At 38.9% G+C, this 18,825-nt stretch overlaps 1 protein-coding gene across 11 annotated transcripts in view; it reads left to right on the forward strand.

Moving 5' to 3' along the window:
- The window catches only part of RANBP17 (RAN binding protein 17), a 143,780-nt gene continuing 124,955 nt past the window's right edge, over window positions 1-18,825 (forward strand). For 8 of the 11 annotated variants that reach the window (XR_007890769.1, XM_051630973.1, XM_051630979.1 and 5 more), the window contains exons 1-11: window positions 19-36; window positions 3,508-3,657; window positions 4,604-4,694; window positions 5,797-5,963; window positions 9,297-9,362; window positions 9,884-9,988; window positions 12,654-12,819; window positions 14,426-14,499; window positions 14,954-15,073; window positions 15,326-15,472; window positions 16,665-16,837. Coding sequence is in view for 10 of the 11 variants with exons in the window: in XM_051630973.1 (XP_051486933.1) it covers window positions 19-36; window positions 3,508-3,657; window positions 4,604-4,694; window positions 5,797-5,963; window positions 9,297-9,362; window positions 9,884-9,988; window positions 12,654-12,819; window positions 14,426-14,499; window positions 14,954-15,073; window positions 15,326-15,472; window positions 16,665-16,837 (1,277 nt within the window). In the remaining variant the exon portion in view is untranslated. Of the gene's footprint in view, window positions 37-3,507; window positions 3,658-4,603; window positions 4,695-5,796; window positions 5,964-9,296; window positions 9,363-9,883; window positions 9,989-12,653; window positions 12,820-14,425; window positions 14,500-14,953; window positions 15,074-15,325; window positions 15,473-16,664; window positions 16,838-18,825 lie in introns of all 11 variants that reach the window. The other 3 variants (XM_051630974.1, XM_051630976.1, XM_051630975.1) reach the window with 3 other exon arrangements.

Here is an 18,825-nt window from a genome sequence, read left to right on the forward strand (position 1 = left end):
CCGCCGCCGCTGGGGAAGATGGCGCTGCGCGGGCAGGTCGGTGTGCGGGGCCGGGGGCGCGGGGCGGGGCGGGGGGAGGGTGGGGAGATGGGGGGAAGCCCTCGGGGTGATGCGGGGCTAAGCGGAGGAGCCGTGGGGCGCGGAGGTTGGCGTGGCAGAAGGTGCCCGGAGCTGCGTGGAGGCGAGCGGGGTGGGCAGCTGTCGGGCTGCGGGGTCGGGGTAGGGCTGCGGGGTCGGGCTGCGGGTCGGGGTCCGGCTGCGGGTCGTTGCGGGGCTGCGGGTCGTTGCGGGGCTGCGGGGTCGGGCTGCGGGGTCGGTGTGCGGGGTCAGTGTCGCGCTGCGGGGTCGGTGTCGGGCTGGAAGGCTGACGCGCCGGGGAAGCCGGAGCCGCGGTGTCCCCGGTGTGCGGTGCCGGCGGCGCTCGCAGCGCGGGGGCTGTCACGCTTCCCACCGCCCTCCCGCGATGTCGGCTCGGGCAGCACACGGAGCTGCCGGCTGCTCCGCGCCCGCACCGGCTGCCCCCCCCGGCTCCGTCCTGCCGTGCGGGGCAGCCCCGCTGCGGGGCGGCTCTGGGGGAGCCTGGAGCTGCGGGGGAGGCGGCGCGAAGGGAGCCCCAGAAGAGCCTCGCTGAGGTGCTTGTTCATCATCCGGCTTCCCTGGGTTGGCGGCAGCAGGCTTTGACAGTGCTACAGCGGCCGTTTTTGGCATTTATTTAAATAATCAGGCACCTGGCATGCTACATAAAAGGACTGCTGAAGTATCCTTTGTTATCCACTGTGGCTTTTTCCTTTATTTTTTTTTTCCTCCCTTTTATTTAGACTTCTCCAGCCGTCACGCCTGCCCTCTCGCTCTCGGCGTAGAGCTGGTGGAACTTTCCTTAACAGAATGTTTGCAGCCAGAAAATGCTGATTAAAATCAAAACGTCTGTGGGGAGTTTGTTAGTGTCAGCAGAACTTTAATCGGGAACCTACCTGGTTCCCTGCCAGTTTGCTTGGCTCCTTGGCTGCCTGCCTGGTGGGTTGCTGCAGAGCCGGGCCCCCAGCGTTTCTGGCCCTTGGCTCTTGCTCAGGCTGGTAGCAGAGCTGCCAGGGACTTCTGTAACCTGCAGAGGTGGCACCAGAAGCATCTGGAGAACTTTATTTACCCTGTTCTTGAATGTTTTGAAAGTGCAGCAAGCAGGAAAAAACCCCCACACCAAACAGCATCCAACCTTTTTCGTTAGAATGTGAAGCTGTTTCTTGGAAAAAGTTACAGTTCTTTATGATTGAAAATGCCAGTTCTTACATTGGTTTGTTTCTACTCCTGACACTTACAGCAGCCAGCATCTAACTGCTGGATCCTCTTCACTGACACTATTGTTTGCTTAGGAATCACTTTTCAGCTAGTGATGAGTGTTTGTAAAGGAGGTCAGTTTCACATGTGTTGTCTCACAACAAAAAAGGGATTGTGACAGTCTTCTGTTTTCTTAAAGAAAGTATATATCATATACAGAGCTAGTTTACGACTTCTGGTTGGTTTCTCTAAGTATTGTTTTATTAACAAGCTTGAATAATGTCTCTGTTGCTCAGCTGAGTTGCCCTCATACACCAGATTGTATTTGCTGATTTTAGGCTGTTTGGGTTTTTTTGCTTCCCTATCTGAACCAAGGAAAATCAGAACATTTCCTCAGTATTACACGGAAAATACAACCCAGAGAATGTCTAACAAGTTCTTTAGAATTCAGAACAATTTCTGGTCATACCTCAAGCCTCCTAATGAGAAACTTTGTCATGGCATTCTCCTGAGACCAAAGGTGTACAGATAAAGCATTGCAAAGTGCTGTCCCTCTCAATATCCATTAAACCATTTTTTTGTGGAAAATAACTATCCAGTTCTTATTAAGCTTGCTTTAAAGATTTCTGTTGATTTTCCTAATTGTCCTTTAGAGGTTTGCTATTTCAATACCAGTTAGTTGTACAGGTTATTTAGACCTCCGTGACTGGGCTGATAGCCCAGTTCTGTTCTGGACTTTCTCAAACTTGTTGCCAAGTTTGCCCAGACTTAAAAGTCAAATTTCAGATAAAATAAAGGAGGGTCTTTTATTTTTGCTGATTGTGACATGGTACTTTGGTTTGTGCTTCTGAGACTGTATAGAAATTGTTCCGTTATGGAAAGATGCATTGTAACTTACCTCTGAAGGCTGTCTTTGCTAGATGTCCTGATTCCTGTTTTTCCCCAATTAAGTATTTTTTGCGTTGTTTTATATTTTCCTTAACATGTACACTTGCATTTTATGAGGCTTAATTTTCACTTTAGTTGTCAAGGATCTTGCTTAATTTTAAATTTTGTTACTGGTATTGTTACCTGTTCCTTGGTTTTGCTCCACTCTCTCTGAACAGGAGCAAGGAGAGAAAACAAAAACAAAGGATGTCTCTGTTTAGCTCAGTCTTTAAGGTGTTTGCTCTGTTCATTTCAGAAGCAAACCTGCTATTTCTTAATACTTCTCCCAAGGAACAAGCACATGGCTACTTTTTGACTGAAAACTGGGGACTCTTAAGCTGTCATTATTATTGAAATTCAGAAAAAGCTGATCAAAGCCAGGAACACCACATGCACAGCAGCAGCAGCAAACGTGGGGAAAAGACCAGGATTTGATTTTATTTTTAATAATAAGAAGCATGTCACTAGGAAATGATACACTTTGACAAAACCAAATGTGCTTTGGCTGCCAGATACACTGTTACTGCCTTGGATTTTTTAAAAGGCATTTGAACTATGGTAAAAGTGATGCTTGATTATGCTGAACCAAGTCTTTTATTTCAAGTACAAAACATCTTTTTGGAAGCACTGGTGAATGGGATTTTGACTCAAACTTATAAAAGAGGCTGGTCAGATACTGTGTGTTCCCTTTTACCATTCTTTCTAGGCCACACTCAAGTCATGAAATATTTACTGGGTTCCTTCTAATGATGCAGCTGATTCTTGATAAGAGTTCTGTAACCTCTGGGAAGTGAACTTTTTCATCTTCTAAGTGGAGAGGAATTGTAGCTCTTTTGCTACTGTAGCTTCTGACTTGCCCCATCTTTTACTGACATTTGCATCAATAGGTATACACAATGCTAATTTTTTCCAGGTGTAGTAATTTAATTAAGAATTACAACTTTTTAAATGAAATTTGCCAGAAGTTGTGCAAGTAGCATAGCTCAAATTGGTCACTGTTCTCCATCTTTTCATCTCTTTGGAAAAGCTATGGGCTTCCCATCTGAAAACTCAGAAAAACAGATGGATTGAATCATACTGAACAATACTAGTTGAGAGAATAAGAAAAGGCAACTTAATTTGCAGAGTTATGTTTGTCTTCTGGCCACAGAAAGCCTGTGTTTTGGTAATTTAAATGTGGCTCAGCTGGAAAGCTTAACATAGGTAGCAGTTCATGTTACTGACAGAGTATCTAGGTTTATAAACACTTGAAGAAATCTTACATGGTTTAGAACTCTTCATGTAAGTTTCAATTGTGTTCTTTCCCAGCAGACTCTGGCAGAACTAGAAGTACTATGTAACCACCTGTATGAAGGAACTGATCTAGCCCAACGAGTGCAAGCTGAGAAGGTGCTCTTGGAGCTCATTGAGAGCCCAGAATGCCTTAACCAGTGCCAGCTTCTGCTAGAACAAGGAACGGTAAGTGTCTGCCACCAGACATGTCACCATGCTCGTGGAAGGCCATTACCATGTCAGTACAATAAAGGCAAAATGCTTTTCCCTCTATTTTATAAATGATCCTAGAATTTTTGCCGTTTGGAGGTGGTCTTGGTAGAAGTGACAATACATTGTGTTAGAGACATGAGGAACAGAGAGGGAAGGCGTCTTAGCTCTCAGTACTTTCAGAAGGATTGTAATCAGGGATTGTATCATCCATGCAGCAGTGTCAGGACACAGTGTGGTGTAACCCAGTGCTGGAATGTCACCTTCTTGTTTCTAGCTACTAGCTACAATGAAAAGGGCAATGTATTTTTAAAAAATCCTTAAACTGCTTATGTATTAGTTAGTCTTAGTCTATTATCTTAGTCTGTTAGTTTAAACTATTTTCTTATTCCTCATTTTTGGTGGTTAATTTCATGGCTAACTCTAGATAAAGTGATAGGGGAGTTGACTCTGATTTGATATTCCAAGCTAAGTCCACTATAATTCTGGCTTTGTTTTTCAAATCACTCAAAATGAGAGGGGAAAAAAAAAAAAAAGAGGAAACACATCTGAAAATATCTTTAATCCAGGGCTGGACCCATGTAATCATCTCGTGCTTCTGAATTATCAAGTGATTTAAAAACAGGTTTCAAAACTAAAGAACTGCACTGAATAATTACATTGCTTTTAGATAAATGGTTTCCATCAAAGGGGATGACAGTTTTAGGTCACCACTATTTTATCAGTGTTCTTTAATTTATGTTTGTTTGTAGTGAAGCAAAGATATTGCTAAAATGTGAATTTTAGAATTTTTTGGTGCACTTAACAAACCTAACCAAAACCTGATAACCAGTCTGCTTTCTTGATTATTGATAGGGTTTTGACTTTTTCCTGCCTTTAATTAGCCTATTTTTGAGTAATATCTTTTGTTGTGTGTTTGTAGACCTCCTATGCTCAGCTCCTAGCAGCAACGTGCCTGTCTAAGCTTGTAAGCAGAGCATCCCCATTACCTATTGAGCAAAGGATTGACATTCGTAAGTAACCTCGGTGGTTCAAGTTTGATTCCATTGGTTGGATCTGAAACTTCATGTTAGAAATGAAACCTTGATGTGGATATCTGTTTTTTCTCTAGTTCTCTCCATTTACCAAGCCTGTTATAAGGTAGTCATGAGGGAGCGAACATAAAGGTGATCATGAGCTCTTTCATAATTTCTCTGCAATTAGCTCACAAACAGCATTTCTGAGTTTCACAATTTGAATAAATAAATGTTAGCTTCGATTACTTTTTATTTTTTAAAAATACAGATTTTTCAAGCTAGTCTTTGTATTTATCCCACAAGACACTAAAGAGTTAGTGTTTGTAAAGAATGAAACTTGCAGACACTGCTAGTACACCTGCCAGTGATTTACACATAAGAGCTCATGATCAGCTCTTGACATTTGTAAAACTCATGCCAGGGCAGCATCTTACTTGGAGGATTAAGGCCCTACAAAATGTTTGGGTTCTGTGTTAAAGTAATTGCTATATTGTATCAGTTCTGTGGATAGTAGTACTCTGAAATGTATGGCTGAGATCTGCTTCTTCTGATAAAAGATTTCTATGTTCTTTTAGGTAGAAATTAACTGTAATCAGCTCTAATTTTATATACTTCAACAGCTTTTGGAACAGACTAACTTCCCTTTAGTTAGGGAGGAGTTTCTGCAGCTGCAATGTGCATTACAGTGTGCATCTGGAACATGGGATGTTCTAGATTGAATGGAGAACATTCAGCAGGGACTCTTGTCTGAAAAAAAACTGTGTGTCTTGAGTTGACTGAGAGCTGCTGTTACATAGTGATATGATCAGTGCCCATTATATGGGACTGTAATAAAAAATTACTGTTTACCTGCCATTGTTCTCTGAGGTCACAAACTGATGTTATGTTTCCTAGAATAATGATCATGTATGTCATGTGCTTTGTGGTACTAAATGTTTAGCTGTATTCAGTGATTTAACTGAACTTAGAGTTATTGTACCAACCATAGGAATATAGCTTTTTTTAAAGCAATCCATGCCTTAATTTTTTATTAGAACAATTTAATTAATTTTCTTTACAAAAAGACTTGTGTTGCTGATTTTAAAATCCTCCTTTACAGGAAATTACATTCTGAACTATGTAGCATCTCAACCCAAACTGGCTCCTTTTGTCATCCAAGCTCTTGTTCAAGTCATTGCTAAAATGACAAAATTAGGATGGTTTGAGGTACTGAAAGATCATCTCATCTTCAGAGACATTATTGCTGATGTAAAAAAATTTTTGCAGGTAGGAAACAATCGTTCACTTCTGCCATTTTTTTTTCTGTTTGGATCTCTTCATTTTTGGTGGTTGGCATGTCATGTCAGTTAGTTTTTATACACTTGAGTGGAAAAAGTGTGGGAAGAGCATGGCATAAAACAGAAGGTGGCCCTGCAGTGAAGAACCAGGGAGAGGCTGTCACTGTGCAAGTCTGTGGGGTTTGGTGTCTCACAGGTCTCATAGTGCTGTCACGAGTTTTGGTTGGTTTTCTTTTTCCAAAGTGCTCTTTGTTTTGTAGTGTGGTTGTAAAACATCGGTTCCTGTTGTCAACAGATTCTATTTAATGCCTTAATTTTTGACTGATGCAGAGATACGCTGCTGATAGTGTTAGCTCCAGTTCCCTGCCTAGGAACACTGTTCTAAAGCATGTTATTCTTGTAATGATGACTGCTACATTTGTGTCAAATTGCTCAGTTCTAAAAGTAGTTCAAATGCATTTTTTTAAGTGCCTGTTATGGAGGGTGGATCAAAAAGATGCCTTTATAAACTATTTGTTGGAGTGGTCACTGTTATGATCTTATGTTGGTGCTTTTCTGTATAAGCAGTGGGACTTCACCTGTACTTCTGTTTTCAGCAGAAGTCACTAGATACTTGGTGGAGCTTGTGTAAAGACAAAGCTGTGGTATATGAAATTGCAAGACACTGTATATATTTGTTATGGGGTTGTGGTCCTTGTTTGCCCCATTACTTTTTTACTTCATAAGAAATTGTTGATTCGTATGTGTGTGCATGGGTACTTAGAACATGTATGTTCTCTCTCCATGCATGTAAAGAGGAGTGAAGGAGAAAAATTAAAAAGACATTCTGGCCCTCCTAGCACTGTGATGTACAATAGAGGGAGACAGATAATAAATTTAGAGTGTTTTTACAACTTTACCTATTTTAGCTTATATATTTAAATCTAACATCACAAAAATGATGCATTTTAGGTAGGAATATGGGGAAGTTTGCATGGAAAGTTCACTCATCTTCCCACTCCAATAAGTGGTTGGAAGGAATATTCTTGTTTTACATTTCCTTCCACTCTGTCTCCTGTTTCCCCACTGTTGCAAACAATGTGCATTCCAGGATAGAGAGGTATCCTTGGTACCTAGTATTTGAAAACTGGAAATAATTTTTCCTGATATTAGAGTGCAATCACTATACACTGCTCCCTATGCAAATGTATGTGTCAAATCTGTCAGACACAGTGGCAGGATACACAGCATCTTCTGTGAAGTAACTTTGGAGGAAGCTGTTGGGTGTCATGGCTCATTAGCCAGACTTGGTTATTTCATGCATTTAACATGTATAAAAAGGTTTTTAAGAAGTTTCCTGGCAGATGGCTAATCTGCTTTAGAAGTTAAAACAGACTAATCTTTCTGAATGTTTGGATATATATTTACAGCCTAGTACTAATTTTGATAAAAAACAATCAGAATAGTTAAGCTATTTCGAGATTTACTTCCAAAATGATCCATTATGTGTGTATGTGTTGGTGATCCTGGCAACTCAACAAGAAAATAGTGAGTTAATAGTATATGTTTCTTGCCAATGAGTTTCTCATTTGTTTTTCAGTCTTACTTTGTTAATAATACTGTTCAAGCTAATGTACTTTTCTGAGTTACGTTGGGAATGTCTAATAAAGGATAAGTTGCAATATTCTGTTTATTAAAAACAAACTCAAGTATACTTCTCAACCATTTTGCTGTTATTTTTATGAATGTACTGTAATTGGATTTTGCATTTATTATTAAAATGATTGCAGTGTGATTCTTCAGTGTGCAGCTCATTAAAAATAGAGATTTAAATACAAAATTCATCATCTTAAGAGATTTCTTTAGTTAAATTAAGAATTCCTGTAGAAAAGAAAATTAAGCTATAGATCTACTAGTGAATTAAATTTTAGATAAACATTGGAAAAATAATCCCTAAACAATACTGATATATGTTAAAAATTAGCATGTGGTATTTTTAAATACATGTACATTAGCATTCCAGATTAAAGTTCATCCAGTGTGAATTTAAGTGTGATTGAATACAGCAAAAGGGATTAGCAGCTAAGTCTGCAGTTCTTTTCCCAACTCCTTCATCATTCACCACTCAGGTTTTCACACCTGTGTGAAAAAGAGCAAGGTGCATTTTCTGTCCTTGCAGGTTTGTGTGATCTAAGGACCATTTATCCAGACTATTGTAAAAGTTTGAAATGTAAAAGAAAGTTGTGTTCAAATTACAGTGTAAGATGTTTAACCTTCCTGGATGCAAACAGGGCAGCAAGTTTTGCTTGAGAGTTCTCTGAAATCTTCCCTTTTGATTTGCTTTGGTGCAAATGATAATCCAAACTAGATGACAGAGAAAACTTAGTCCCCCTAGTAAGCAGCCAGATTCTTCATTAGTAGAACTTTGGGTGATCTTCAGAGTTGTGAAAATGAGTGTGGTTGTGACAAATACCAGGGAAATTTTGACAAGGATGACATTGCTTTTTGGACACCTAAGTAGCTGAGGGTGCCAACTGCAGCTGGGCAAGTAGATAAAGAGATCTCCCTGACTCAACACAAAGTCTAATTGCAGGTGGTTTTAATTGTTCTTAACAAAACAGATTTAATTTTTGTGTAAAAGTTTTTTGTAGCAGCTCAGTACAGACAGCTAAATCTTACTAATTACATGCAAATTCTGCTCTGAATCTGAATTTTAAAACATTCCAAGGTCCTTATATACTGATGACTCACAGATACAAATACTTGACACCTGCTGCCCTAGTTTGTAGACACAAGTTCTTAGAGATGGAATATATCATTCAGTTCAATGCATTGTGTACTACTGTAGAGGGAAGAGAATTAGTGGGGGTTTTTTTAATAGGTAGCATTTAAAAACTGTTGTTTGTTTGTTTTCTGAGAATGCCCTGTAATCTTCTTCATCCATGCACAGCTTAATATTTTTTGTCATGGTTTGAATGTCATGCAGCTTGCCTTAGCAGTTCTGGAATGCTGAACAGACCTTTGAGAAATGTATAAAAAATGAGTTTCTGGGTTAGGGTCTGTTTTCAGATGGGTTTTGTTATCATGCAATTCTTAACATTTATAATGAGGTGGGTTTTTTTTTCCAGCGCTAATTAGGGAGTTGCAAGGTCTAGTGCTATTAATGTTGATTTAATTAATGACAGAATTTGACATGAAAGCCTTCTGATATCTCAGCATAAAAATTCCTCTTGATTCTAGAGATGTTGGAAAATGCTAAATACAGTCTTGATTCTAAGAAATGTTGGAAAATACTAAATACAAGCTGTGGTGTTTGAGCAATCCTATCTGTTTTTCTCTGTAGGGCACTGTGGACCATTATATAATAGGAGTAATGATTCTCTCAGAACTGACTCAGGAAATGAATCTAGTAAGCACGTTTGTTTGTTTTTTTCCTTCTGCAAGGGATTTCTGTATTGCTTACAAAGCAGTGTGTTGGATGGTTCTGACCTTCATAAAAATGGTTTCAGAAATGTTTCTTAGACATGAAAGGGTTAACACACCTTCCTCCCCCTGCCACAGTACACGGAGAGACAAGAAATTCTTAGTGCAAGGACTCTGTGTGCACCCTGAGATGGGGTAAAGTTTCTCTTACCACATTCACTAGAACTAGTAAAACAAAGGTGAATGATCAGCTTTTTTTCAATTGTATTTCTGCTAAGGATTTTCTTTGTGCCCATTTCTTAACCTGAGGAGATGCCTCAGACCTTCCCATCCAGAAACACAGCCTTGAAGCAAGAGGAGGAGGTGCTTCAGGAAGCTCCCAAGTTCTAGATTTAGTGCTTGACCATAATTTTCATTTCTAGTATAAAGTAACTAATCTGCCAGTACACCTATATCTGGTTTTAGCAAAGAGGGGAGCATTGTTTATTGTCTCCTAACTTTTCTTAGGTTGATTATTCAAGACCTTCAGCAAAACATCGTAAAATAGCTACCTCATTCCGTGACACCTCTCTCAAGGACATACTGATGCTTGCGTGCTCTCTTTTGAAGGAGGTGAGGCTCTTTATAATACAGCCTGAATTGTTAACACCCTAATTGTCCCAGTTTGAGTCCTTAACAAGCTTTGAGTTGATGACTTCTTTATTTAAATGGGTTATATGACATCCTGTTAAGCTCAAGTGACCAAAAATTGTTCAAAGACACAAATTCTAATCTTCCTCCCTTTGTGTCTCTCTTGCTCTCAGTCTTTCTGTCTATGCCATCTCTCTCTTTCCATCTTGCTATAAAGGATGAGCTAGCAAAACTCTGAGCTTAGCTTCTTTTTTGATACTTCTCTTAATTGCATCTCAGTTTTGCTGGCCCTACCATCTCAATATTTGCTAAAAGATTTATTTATTAAACCAGGGACGACCAAGAGGAAAGACCAATTCTCTGCCTTGTGGTATGGCAGCAGAGTGAAATCTGGCCAAGGTGTTTTTCTCCATCACTAGTTCCCTTATCCTCTCTGTAACACTTGGGGGTAGTTCAGGTTGCAGCCTCTCGAGAGCCTTGCCAGGAGGTGCTGAAGAACAGCCTCCTGTAAGCTAGATCTCTCAGGACCAGGTAGGTTGAACTGTGATCAAAGCTGGAATTTGCACTTTGCATTTAGTGCTGATCCAGGCCTTCCATAGCAGTGGGAGGGGCACCATGAGGTACCATTCTGCTTCTCTTAAGATCAAGCAGCTCTTTGCCTTTGAGAGGAGCTTATTTTTGAAATGTTACCTGAATTCTAGTTCTTTTGACTTATTTGGGAGTGCTGGTTTATTCAGTTTTCCTGAAAATCAAATTAGGTGTTGAAATTTGGACACAGGTGTGGAAGCTGAGAATTTAAACACAGATGCCATCACAGTGGGTCGGTACATAATGGCACTGATTACTTTTTGACTGAAGGTGTCATTCTCAAGGTTGACAATTGTGATTCAAGTACTGCTGTAAAAAAATGAGAGAAACTATGTTAGCTTACATTTCTTTCACAGTATGTTTTGCATGAGGTTTAAAGGGCACATGTGGCCAGCTACTAGGGCTCAGGTGACAGGCAGTATATTTTTTAATGTAGAGAGCAATTAAACAGTCTGTAAGCCCTCACCTGTAGAGAGGTCATGCTCTGCTAATGTTCACATGATTTTTTTAAAATCACAGTTGGAATTGGATATTAACAGAAAAATACTATACAAGTTAAAAGAAGAACTGGATATTCTTGGAAGAATCTTCTTAGAAATAGTAAGCCCCATTACACTTTAAAACAGTAAATGGTTTTTTTGAGAACCTGTGTCCTGCAGCAGCCACTTCAAGTTCAGCTGGTCTGCAGGTACTTTTTTGGTCTCTCATATAATTAAAAGTTTGTCTGAATGACATCATGTGGATTTCCAGAGAAATACTGAAGAACATTATAACTGGTATCTTTATAATGCCAACTTATATGAATATACAAAGCTGCTTTTAGAAATATGTTTCAGTATCTGTAATATATTGAAAAATACACTCAACTAACAATTGTGGAATCACTGAAATAATTCCAAGAGTTTAAAAGTTACAGAGGATTGGTGGCAAAACAAGTTATGTTTATACGAGATATACAGAGATTCAGTGTTGATTTCAAAGCTGAATTAATAATTTAGTGTCAATTCCTATGTGATGCAACAGTAATTGTCAAGTTTATGAGGCATCTCATGACACACAGTTGTTTTTGATTCCTATAATCTCAGTTTAAAAACTTTTTGTTAATAAAACTGAGATGTGACTTTGAGTCTAAATAAGGAGCAGATGAACTAGATAAAGTTGCATTTATTTTCTTGTTTTTCTAGACAAAACTATGTCAATTTTCTTTTCAATGTTAATTAATTGCATCAGTGACTAACGAATCTGAGGTTTGTTTTCAGCGCCTTTATGTTGTATATTTAATATTGAAGTAGTTCTTTCTTTAAGATAAAATCTCATTTAAATTATTAGAAAAGGGGATGGATAGAATTGGGTTCTTCTGCACAGTATGTTGAGTATAGGCTTCCAAATCCCAACAGCTGATTTTGCTTACCAAGTACCTTTTTATTCTGACTCTAGAGGGGTTAGAAAGCAGTAAAGACACTGACAGGTGGGTTTCTACAGGTGTTGTAATAGCTACAGATTACAGACAGTTCACTTCATTGGTTTTTAGTGCCAGGTTTTTCTAGACTTACCAAAGGAGCAGCTTTTGAGCATGCATACTGTGGAACTCATACTGTTTAGCAGCCTGGACATCAAACTGAAATATATAACCAATTTTTGAGATATTTTGTACCCATATGATACGTATGACATAGACTTGATGCTGGTCTGGAGTAACTGAAAGAGAAAACCATAAAACTTTATGGTTTAATGTTTGCAGTGAACGTTAGGACTGTTTTAACAGGGACATGCTGAGTTTTAGCTATATGTATTTTATGCAAAAGGATCATTTCACCAGGCTTTTAAAAATTATTTCTGTGTCTGAGAGCTTTAGCTTGACATGGCAGATGTCTCTGAGGAGGTAATCATAATATTCCCTTTGTCTTTAAGGGAATACTGTACCTTACATATTTTTCTTGTAGTATGAGTTCTTTTGCTCTAACCTTCACATTTTTATATTAAAAAATTTTCCTTTGCAAAATTGTTTTTCAAGCATGTTCTGTGCAGGTGACCTGACAAGATTTCTTTTTCTCCTTAGCTCTTGGCAAAACCTGTAGCCCTTCAGGACCAACGGCAACAAAGTCTAGCCATGCAACTTTTGAAGCTTGTACTAAACTGTCTTAATTTTGATTTCATTGGAAATTCAGCTGATGAATCTGCAGATGACCTCTGCACTGTGCAGATTCCAACCAGCTGGAGAACAAGTAAGACCTGCTAGTAGTCTGATGTCTATACCCAAGTGGGTTGTGTCACTTCTTTAGTTACAGTCCTTGCAAATGTAATTTCTAATGTGGAGTAAAGTTTTTTGCTGGTGAGTTATTGGTAAAACTTCTGCCATTTCTCTCCCATTTTTCCTATAGTTATTTTTACAGACAGAAATAATAAATGTAGTCTACAACAAATATATTCACAGTAGATCAAATTACTCTAATTAGGCACTGAATGCAATTCTCACCCCTGGCATATGAGCACCTTGAAGAGGTACAGCATATGTAGCAAGCCTGTTTTCTCTTGTCTTTTTCATTAGGAGAAAACTGTGACCATTTTTTAGTTTGCTGTATGTGAGCTTGTCAATGAAGGCAGCAGAAGGGTTGGCATCTTGGCTTTTAGACTCTAGAGGTTTGACTTCCTGGGCTTAGCAGTGCAGATGGCAGTCTAGTATAAATGTGTCCAAGCTAGCTTTAATGAAATTACCCTGGGTAATGGACATGGTTTAGCACTAGCAGCATGGAGCTCCTTGTAGGCTAATTTATCCTGCTTCTTGGCAAAATAAATGAGCCTGATTGAAATTCTGTTACATCTAGCTGAAGCAGCTAGATTCCCCCACCAAAGATGGGTGGTTGCAATCTGGTTTAGCTGTATAGCATGACACTCTGTAGTACTTGATATTCCTCCTTACTTCTTCATCAGTTTCCATACGTAACTTCATTCCTTTGCCTCCAATCACAGTGTGAGGGAAGAAGAGCAGTAACATATGGCAAGCAGGGGAATACTGACAAAAGGCTGAATTTGGGCAAGTGACAGTCATTTCCCAAGACCCCCCTAGGTAGTAGAAGGGGATAGGTTTTCCCAAAGTTTTGCTTTATATAGTTTAAAATGTTCCTGGAGGCATCACCCTTTAGGCATTAAACAGAAAGAGTACCTAAGGAAATTACCCTTTATTATATGATGCTTTATTTTACACAAGTCTTCATATAAAATAATGCTTATAAGTGGAATGACTTTGAAATGTTACTTGACTTGTGGGATTACTTTTATTATGAATTATTGGTGAACTTCTTCTACCTTGTTGTTACCCCTTCATAAAACAGGGTAATATTATAGTTCATTTGGTGTGATTCCACAGTGAATTGGTGGCTCAGTGTTTAAAGTACTTTTTTCTGTTTATCAGTCTGTAGAATTAGTCTGTGGAACTTTTGTTAAAAAATTGCATTTCTTTAAATGCAGGCTAAATTAATTGCTAGTAGCTGGAACCACTGTGCTACTGTAGAAACCTGAAGATAGCAATTTACCTACATCTGCTACAGAGCAGTGTTCTGTCAGCAGGTGACAATATATTGCATCATCTGCAGCTCAAGGGAAGTCTTCTCTATGAGCTATAGGATAGATTAAATGTGACAACTAGTGCTTTGTTTAATATTGTACAGTGAACTAAATAATACATCTATTAATAGTTTATTCTCGACTACAGTGATATGCCACTCATACTGTTGTGTTTTTTTTTTTTTTAAAGAATATTATTCTATTAAAATAAAGATACTTAAGTATTGCTTGTAGAGAGTGATAAAACCAATTTATCTTTTTCCATAGTTTTCCTGGAGCCAGAGACCTTGGACCTGTTTTTTGATTTGTATCATTCCCTTCCACCAATGCTGTCTCAGTTAGTAAGTGATACATAGTGATTTTACACTCAAGTAATTATGGAAAACAGTCTTTTTACATCTGGTCTTTGTCCAAAAGACCCTGTGTTCTTCTGTGCGTTACCACGTTACGAGTCTGTCCTCTGGCTCAGTGCCTGCTCACAATACCTTTTCTTTGAACTTCAGCCCCAGCTTTCATTTCTGAACCTGAAAGCATTCAAGTCCTTCCTGTCCCAGTTCAGCACTACTCAGCCACATAGAAAACACCCACCTCATTATTTTGATGAAATCAGAAGCTGTTTTGAAAGAGAATTGTAAAACTGAGCCATGTTTGTGTTCAGTGATTGTATAAAAATACTACTCAGCCACAGAACATACAACAGACAGCAGTAGGTTGGATTGCTCCAAACATTGAGATGATTATTCTAAAAAGTTTAAAATTTTTAATCTCACCATACTTGTTTTTTTTATTCTACAGGCACTTTCTTGTTTAGTTCAGTTTGCTTCTACGAGGAGATCTTTATTCAGCAATCCAGAACGTGCCAAATATCTCAGTAATCTAATCAAAGGAATGAAACAAATACTTGAAAATCCACAGGTATCTTTATACTTTTTATTTATTTGAAGTGCTGAAACATCTGCAGATTTGTTTTTTCCAGTTTCAGTAATCACAAGTTTACTGAATCTTATCAAAACCACTTTCAGCCAGACAAATGTGTGCTTTCGTTTTCTATTCAAAACAAAGCAAAACCCCTATGCAAATAAAACTGTCACCCAATTAGGAGTAGTGCTTGTAGAATTTGTATTAGACTAAGCTTTAACTTTTAAAAATTTGCTTTTTCAAATGTAGGGTTTATCTGATCCAGGTAATTACCATGAGTTCTGTCGTTTTTTGGCTCGGCTAAAGACAAACTATCAACTAGGAGAGCTAGTCATGGTGAAAGATTACCCAGAAGTCATCCGACTTATAGCAAATTTTACTATTACTAGCCTACAGGTAAGAACATTTACAGAAGTGTTCTCTTCAACTCTTGAATGACAAAGAGGACTGGTCCTGGTTCTCTCTGTTGGTGTTTTTTGAGGAGGTGGTGAGGCTTGTCTATGTGTAAAAATAGTTTGTCAGGGATGTAACTCAGATTTCTAAATTCTCTGGAACTGGTTTCCACTCTTACAAGTTTTTTGATGAGAGCAGATTTAAAGAGGAAAATGGCAACTGAAGTAAACATAGATGGATGTTAATCCTCCAGCCTTAGTCCTCGCCCTCAAAAAAATCCAACAAACTCCATCCTTTATCCAACCCTAAAATACTTGGACCTGTGTTCCCATGTGAACTTTTGCACTTGGAAGTGCCTGCACTGTCCTGGTTGTTGAGCTCTGCTTTTGTGCATTTGCACAGTCACACAGTGGCCATATGCTTAGCTGCTCAGTGCAAGTTCCCATCTCAGCTGGATTCAGAAGCTACATGGAATAATGTCTTAATTTTTGAGAGACCCATGTCTGTGTGAGAAGAACACATATCACAGGGTCAGGATTCTCACAGTGGTTACAATTTTACATATCTATTATTGAAATACACCAAGATAAAGGTGTGCATGCTGTTTTGAGTAATACTACAGTTGCTATTTTAACATTTCCTCCAGAGTTTTTATCTGGTCTTTAGAATAACAGCTGAAGATACTGACCTTCAGGAGAAGATTTTGACACTTGAATTCCTGAGTTGCCAATGGCAGCTCCACGAGCTTGGAAGAGAAAAGAAAGTTGAGATTCATTTCTGTTCTTTAAGTGTCCTGTTAAGTGGCTCTAGACCTGGTTTCCCATTCAACAGTTAGGATTTTATAATGGCCCTTTTATAGCACTTAAATCTCACCACACACTGTGTCAGAATCTGGACCTAGCTCTGAGTTTCAAACCATGGATTTCGCTTGAGTGCCTACAAGTAACTCTGGTTCTACTCTGGTGTCCCTGCTCACAGCAGGGAGGTTGGAACCTGATCTAAATTTAAGGTGCTTTCCAACCTTAACCATCGTAAGACTCTGTGATTCTACTCTCTAATACGTGCCATAGTATGTCTCAGTCCTGACTGGGTCCTTCAGTACCTGTGTAAGACTACTTAAGATAAAGCATCATGTTTTGCAACTATGGTTTGACACTGGGATGCTTTAACAGAAGTATGTTTTGTTTCTTTCTAGCACTGGGAGTTTGCTCCAAATAGTGTTCATTATTTGCTAACTCTGTGGCAGAGAATGGTGGCATCTGTGCCCTTTGTGAAAACAGCTGAACCCCACTTCTTGGATACATATGCACCCGAGATAACAAAAGCTTTTATTACTTCTAGACTGGAATGTGTTCCTGTAGTTATAAGGTAAACTTGGAATTGCAGCTTTAAATACTGTCATCTGGAATGTTTAATTTTCTGATACGTCGGCATATTATATTTTGATTGTGTTGAAAATCTAACTACACTGATTCTGATTACTGTGGTGATTTCTTTAGATTATCTTAATTGGCCAATAATTACTCCTTTTACTTGTTAAATCCAGGCCAAAATAAAATGTAAATGCTAATTGTTTTTCCTCTCATGGGCTTGTGTGTTTTGGAAAAAGCCTGTTTTCCCTTCTGCCCCCTTTCTTTAAGACTATCTAAATTAACTGTGTTATTTAGCTGTGACATGTTTTCTCAATGACTCCCTTTCCAGGGCCACAGAGGGCAGGGTGATGGGGGAAGCAGAATGAACCCCCCACACAAGAAAGGGTGGGAGCAAATAGAACAAGCTAGCAGGTGGCAAGATTGAAATTGGCCAATTGAAAATTTCCTAGTTCAAATCTTCTTTTCAGTCATTTACATAAATGACCTTATACTCAACACTATATAGCAAATAAGAAAAAACTGTTTAGATTGCAGAAAGGATTTTATTTTCTGCAAGGGCTTTTATAAATTCCCCCTAGTAAGATCTGCTGTCAGACTACAGGACTGCAGAACAAGCTTTTCTATCAGAAAAGCAGAACAAGCATCTTTCTCTCATTTTGCACTTCTAATTTACATTACTGAGACAATGTAATTTGTTCATTTTCTGTGAGGAAGAACCTTGAACTTCATCGTTGTCCTATTGTCTCTCAGCTTACCCAGCATCTCATGTCTGCAGATTGTGTGATCTGTCTCTCTACTATTTGGTGTCTAAGCTATAGCTGGTGTTACTTGTCTGATGTTATCACCACAGGTATGTTAAAGGCTGACTTCCTAATGGTCCAAGATTGTGAGCTTCTCTATCATTGTCTCAGTAACAAGAATTAATAGTGCCTAGGGGAGCTTCCAGTGGTCCAGTGCTAGGACAGGGAAGAACATGCAGCTGATTGCAGATGTAGAGTCAGCTTCTGTGGGCCTTCTCTCAACCAGGCTACACTTGACATTTTTAAGTTATCTTCTCCATTCAGCCTTCTGCAATGGATTCTCAGGGTTGAATCTTCACGTCTCAGCTTTCTTCTCTACTGAGTGGTTCATTCCATATCAGCTTCCAGACTTGAAACTCTTGAGCTTCTGGGTCAAACCATGTAGCATGACCAGCTCCATTGACATATGCTGTTGTCTTCATCAGCATCATCATCAGCATGAAAAACTCAATTTCTTCTGCATGTCCTTGTTATGTTGTGAAGGAGTAAGCTTTCTAATATATGAAAAAAGCCAACAGGGAGAAGATGAGTAAAGTATTGATCTTCTACCAGTGTGTATCATTCTTAAGAAGGTCTTAGGAGTGCTGTTGGTGTGGATCCATTCCTATCCCTAAGTGATTACTGTCTTATTCTGTCATGCGATGAAGATCCTCAGTGTGGCATTCCTGTAGACAGCAATATCAAGTGTAGGCTTTAAAGTCAAACATCCAGACTATTCTTGAGAAAATGGGATGTCTGGGAACTGATTTCATAAAACTTCTTCCATTTACTCCAAAGAAGATAAGCTGGTATGTTTGCAAACACATGCTATTTTCTGAAATGACCATTTTTCTTACAAGCCAGTATAGTCAGTAGCATCACCCACCGTTGAGAAGCCATCCAGCTGGTGCTTCAGACAAAGAAGGTTGGAACAATAGAAGGAAAGGCACTTTTGCCCTCTTAGGGGATTTGAATAACTATTCTCCCTTTTGAGTAAAGGTGAGTGAAGAACTAAACACTCTTTTACAAAGGGTCTACAGGAGTATGCTTTTCTACAAACTAGAACTTTTATTTCAAATGTTTGTAAATAGCTGAGAAGAGGTCTGTTTCAGCCCATCTTGAACATGAGCATTTTCAGCCAATATCTGTCTTTGAAAGTTTGGATGTTAGCTGTGTTGGCTTTGTTAGCTTTTTGGGTGTTTTC

This window comes from Apus apus, chromosome 13 (assembly GCF_020740795.1).
Source record: "Apus apus isolate bApuApu2 chromosome 13, bApuApu2.pri.cur, whole genome shotgun sequence".
Classification (NCBI taxonomy): Eukaryota; Metazoa; Chordata; class Aves; order Apodiformes; family Apodidae; genus Apus; species Apus apus.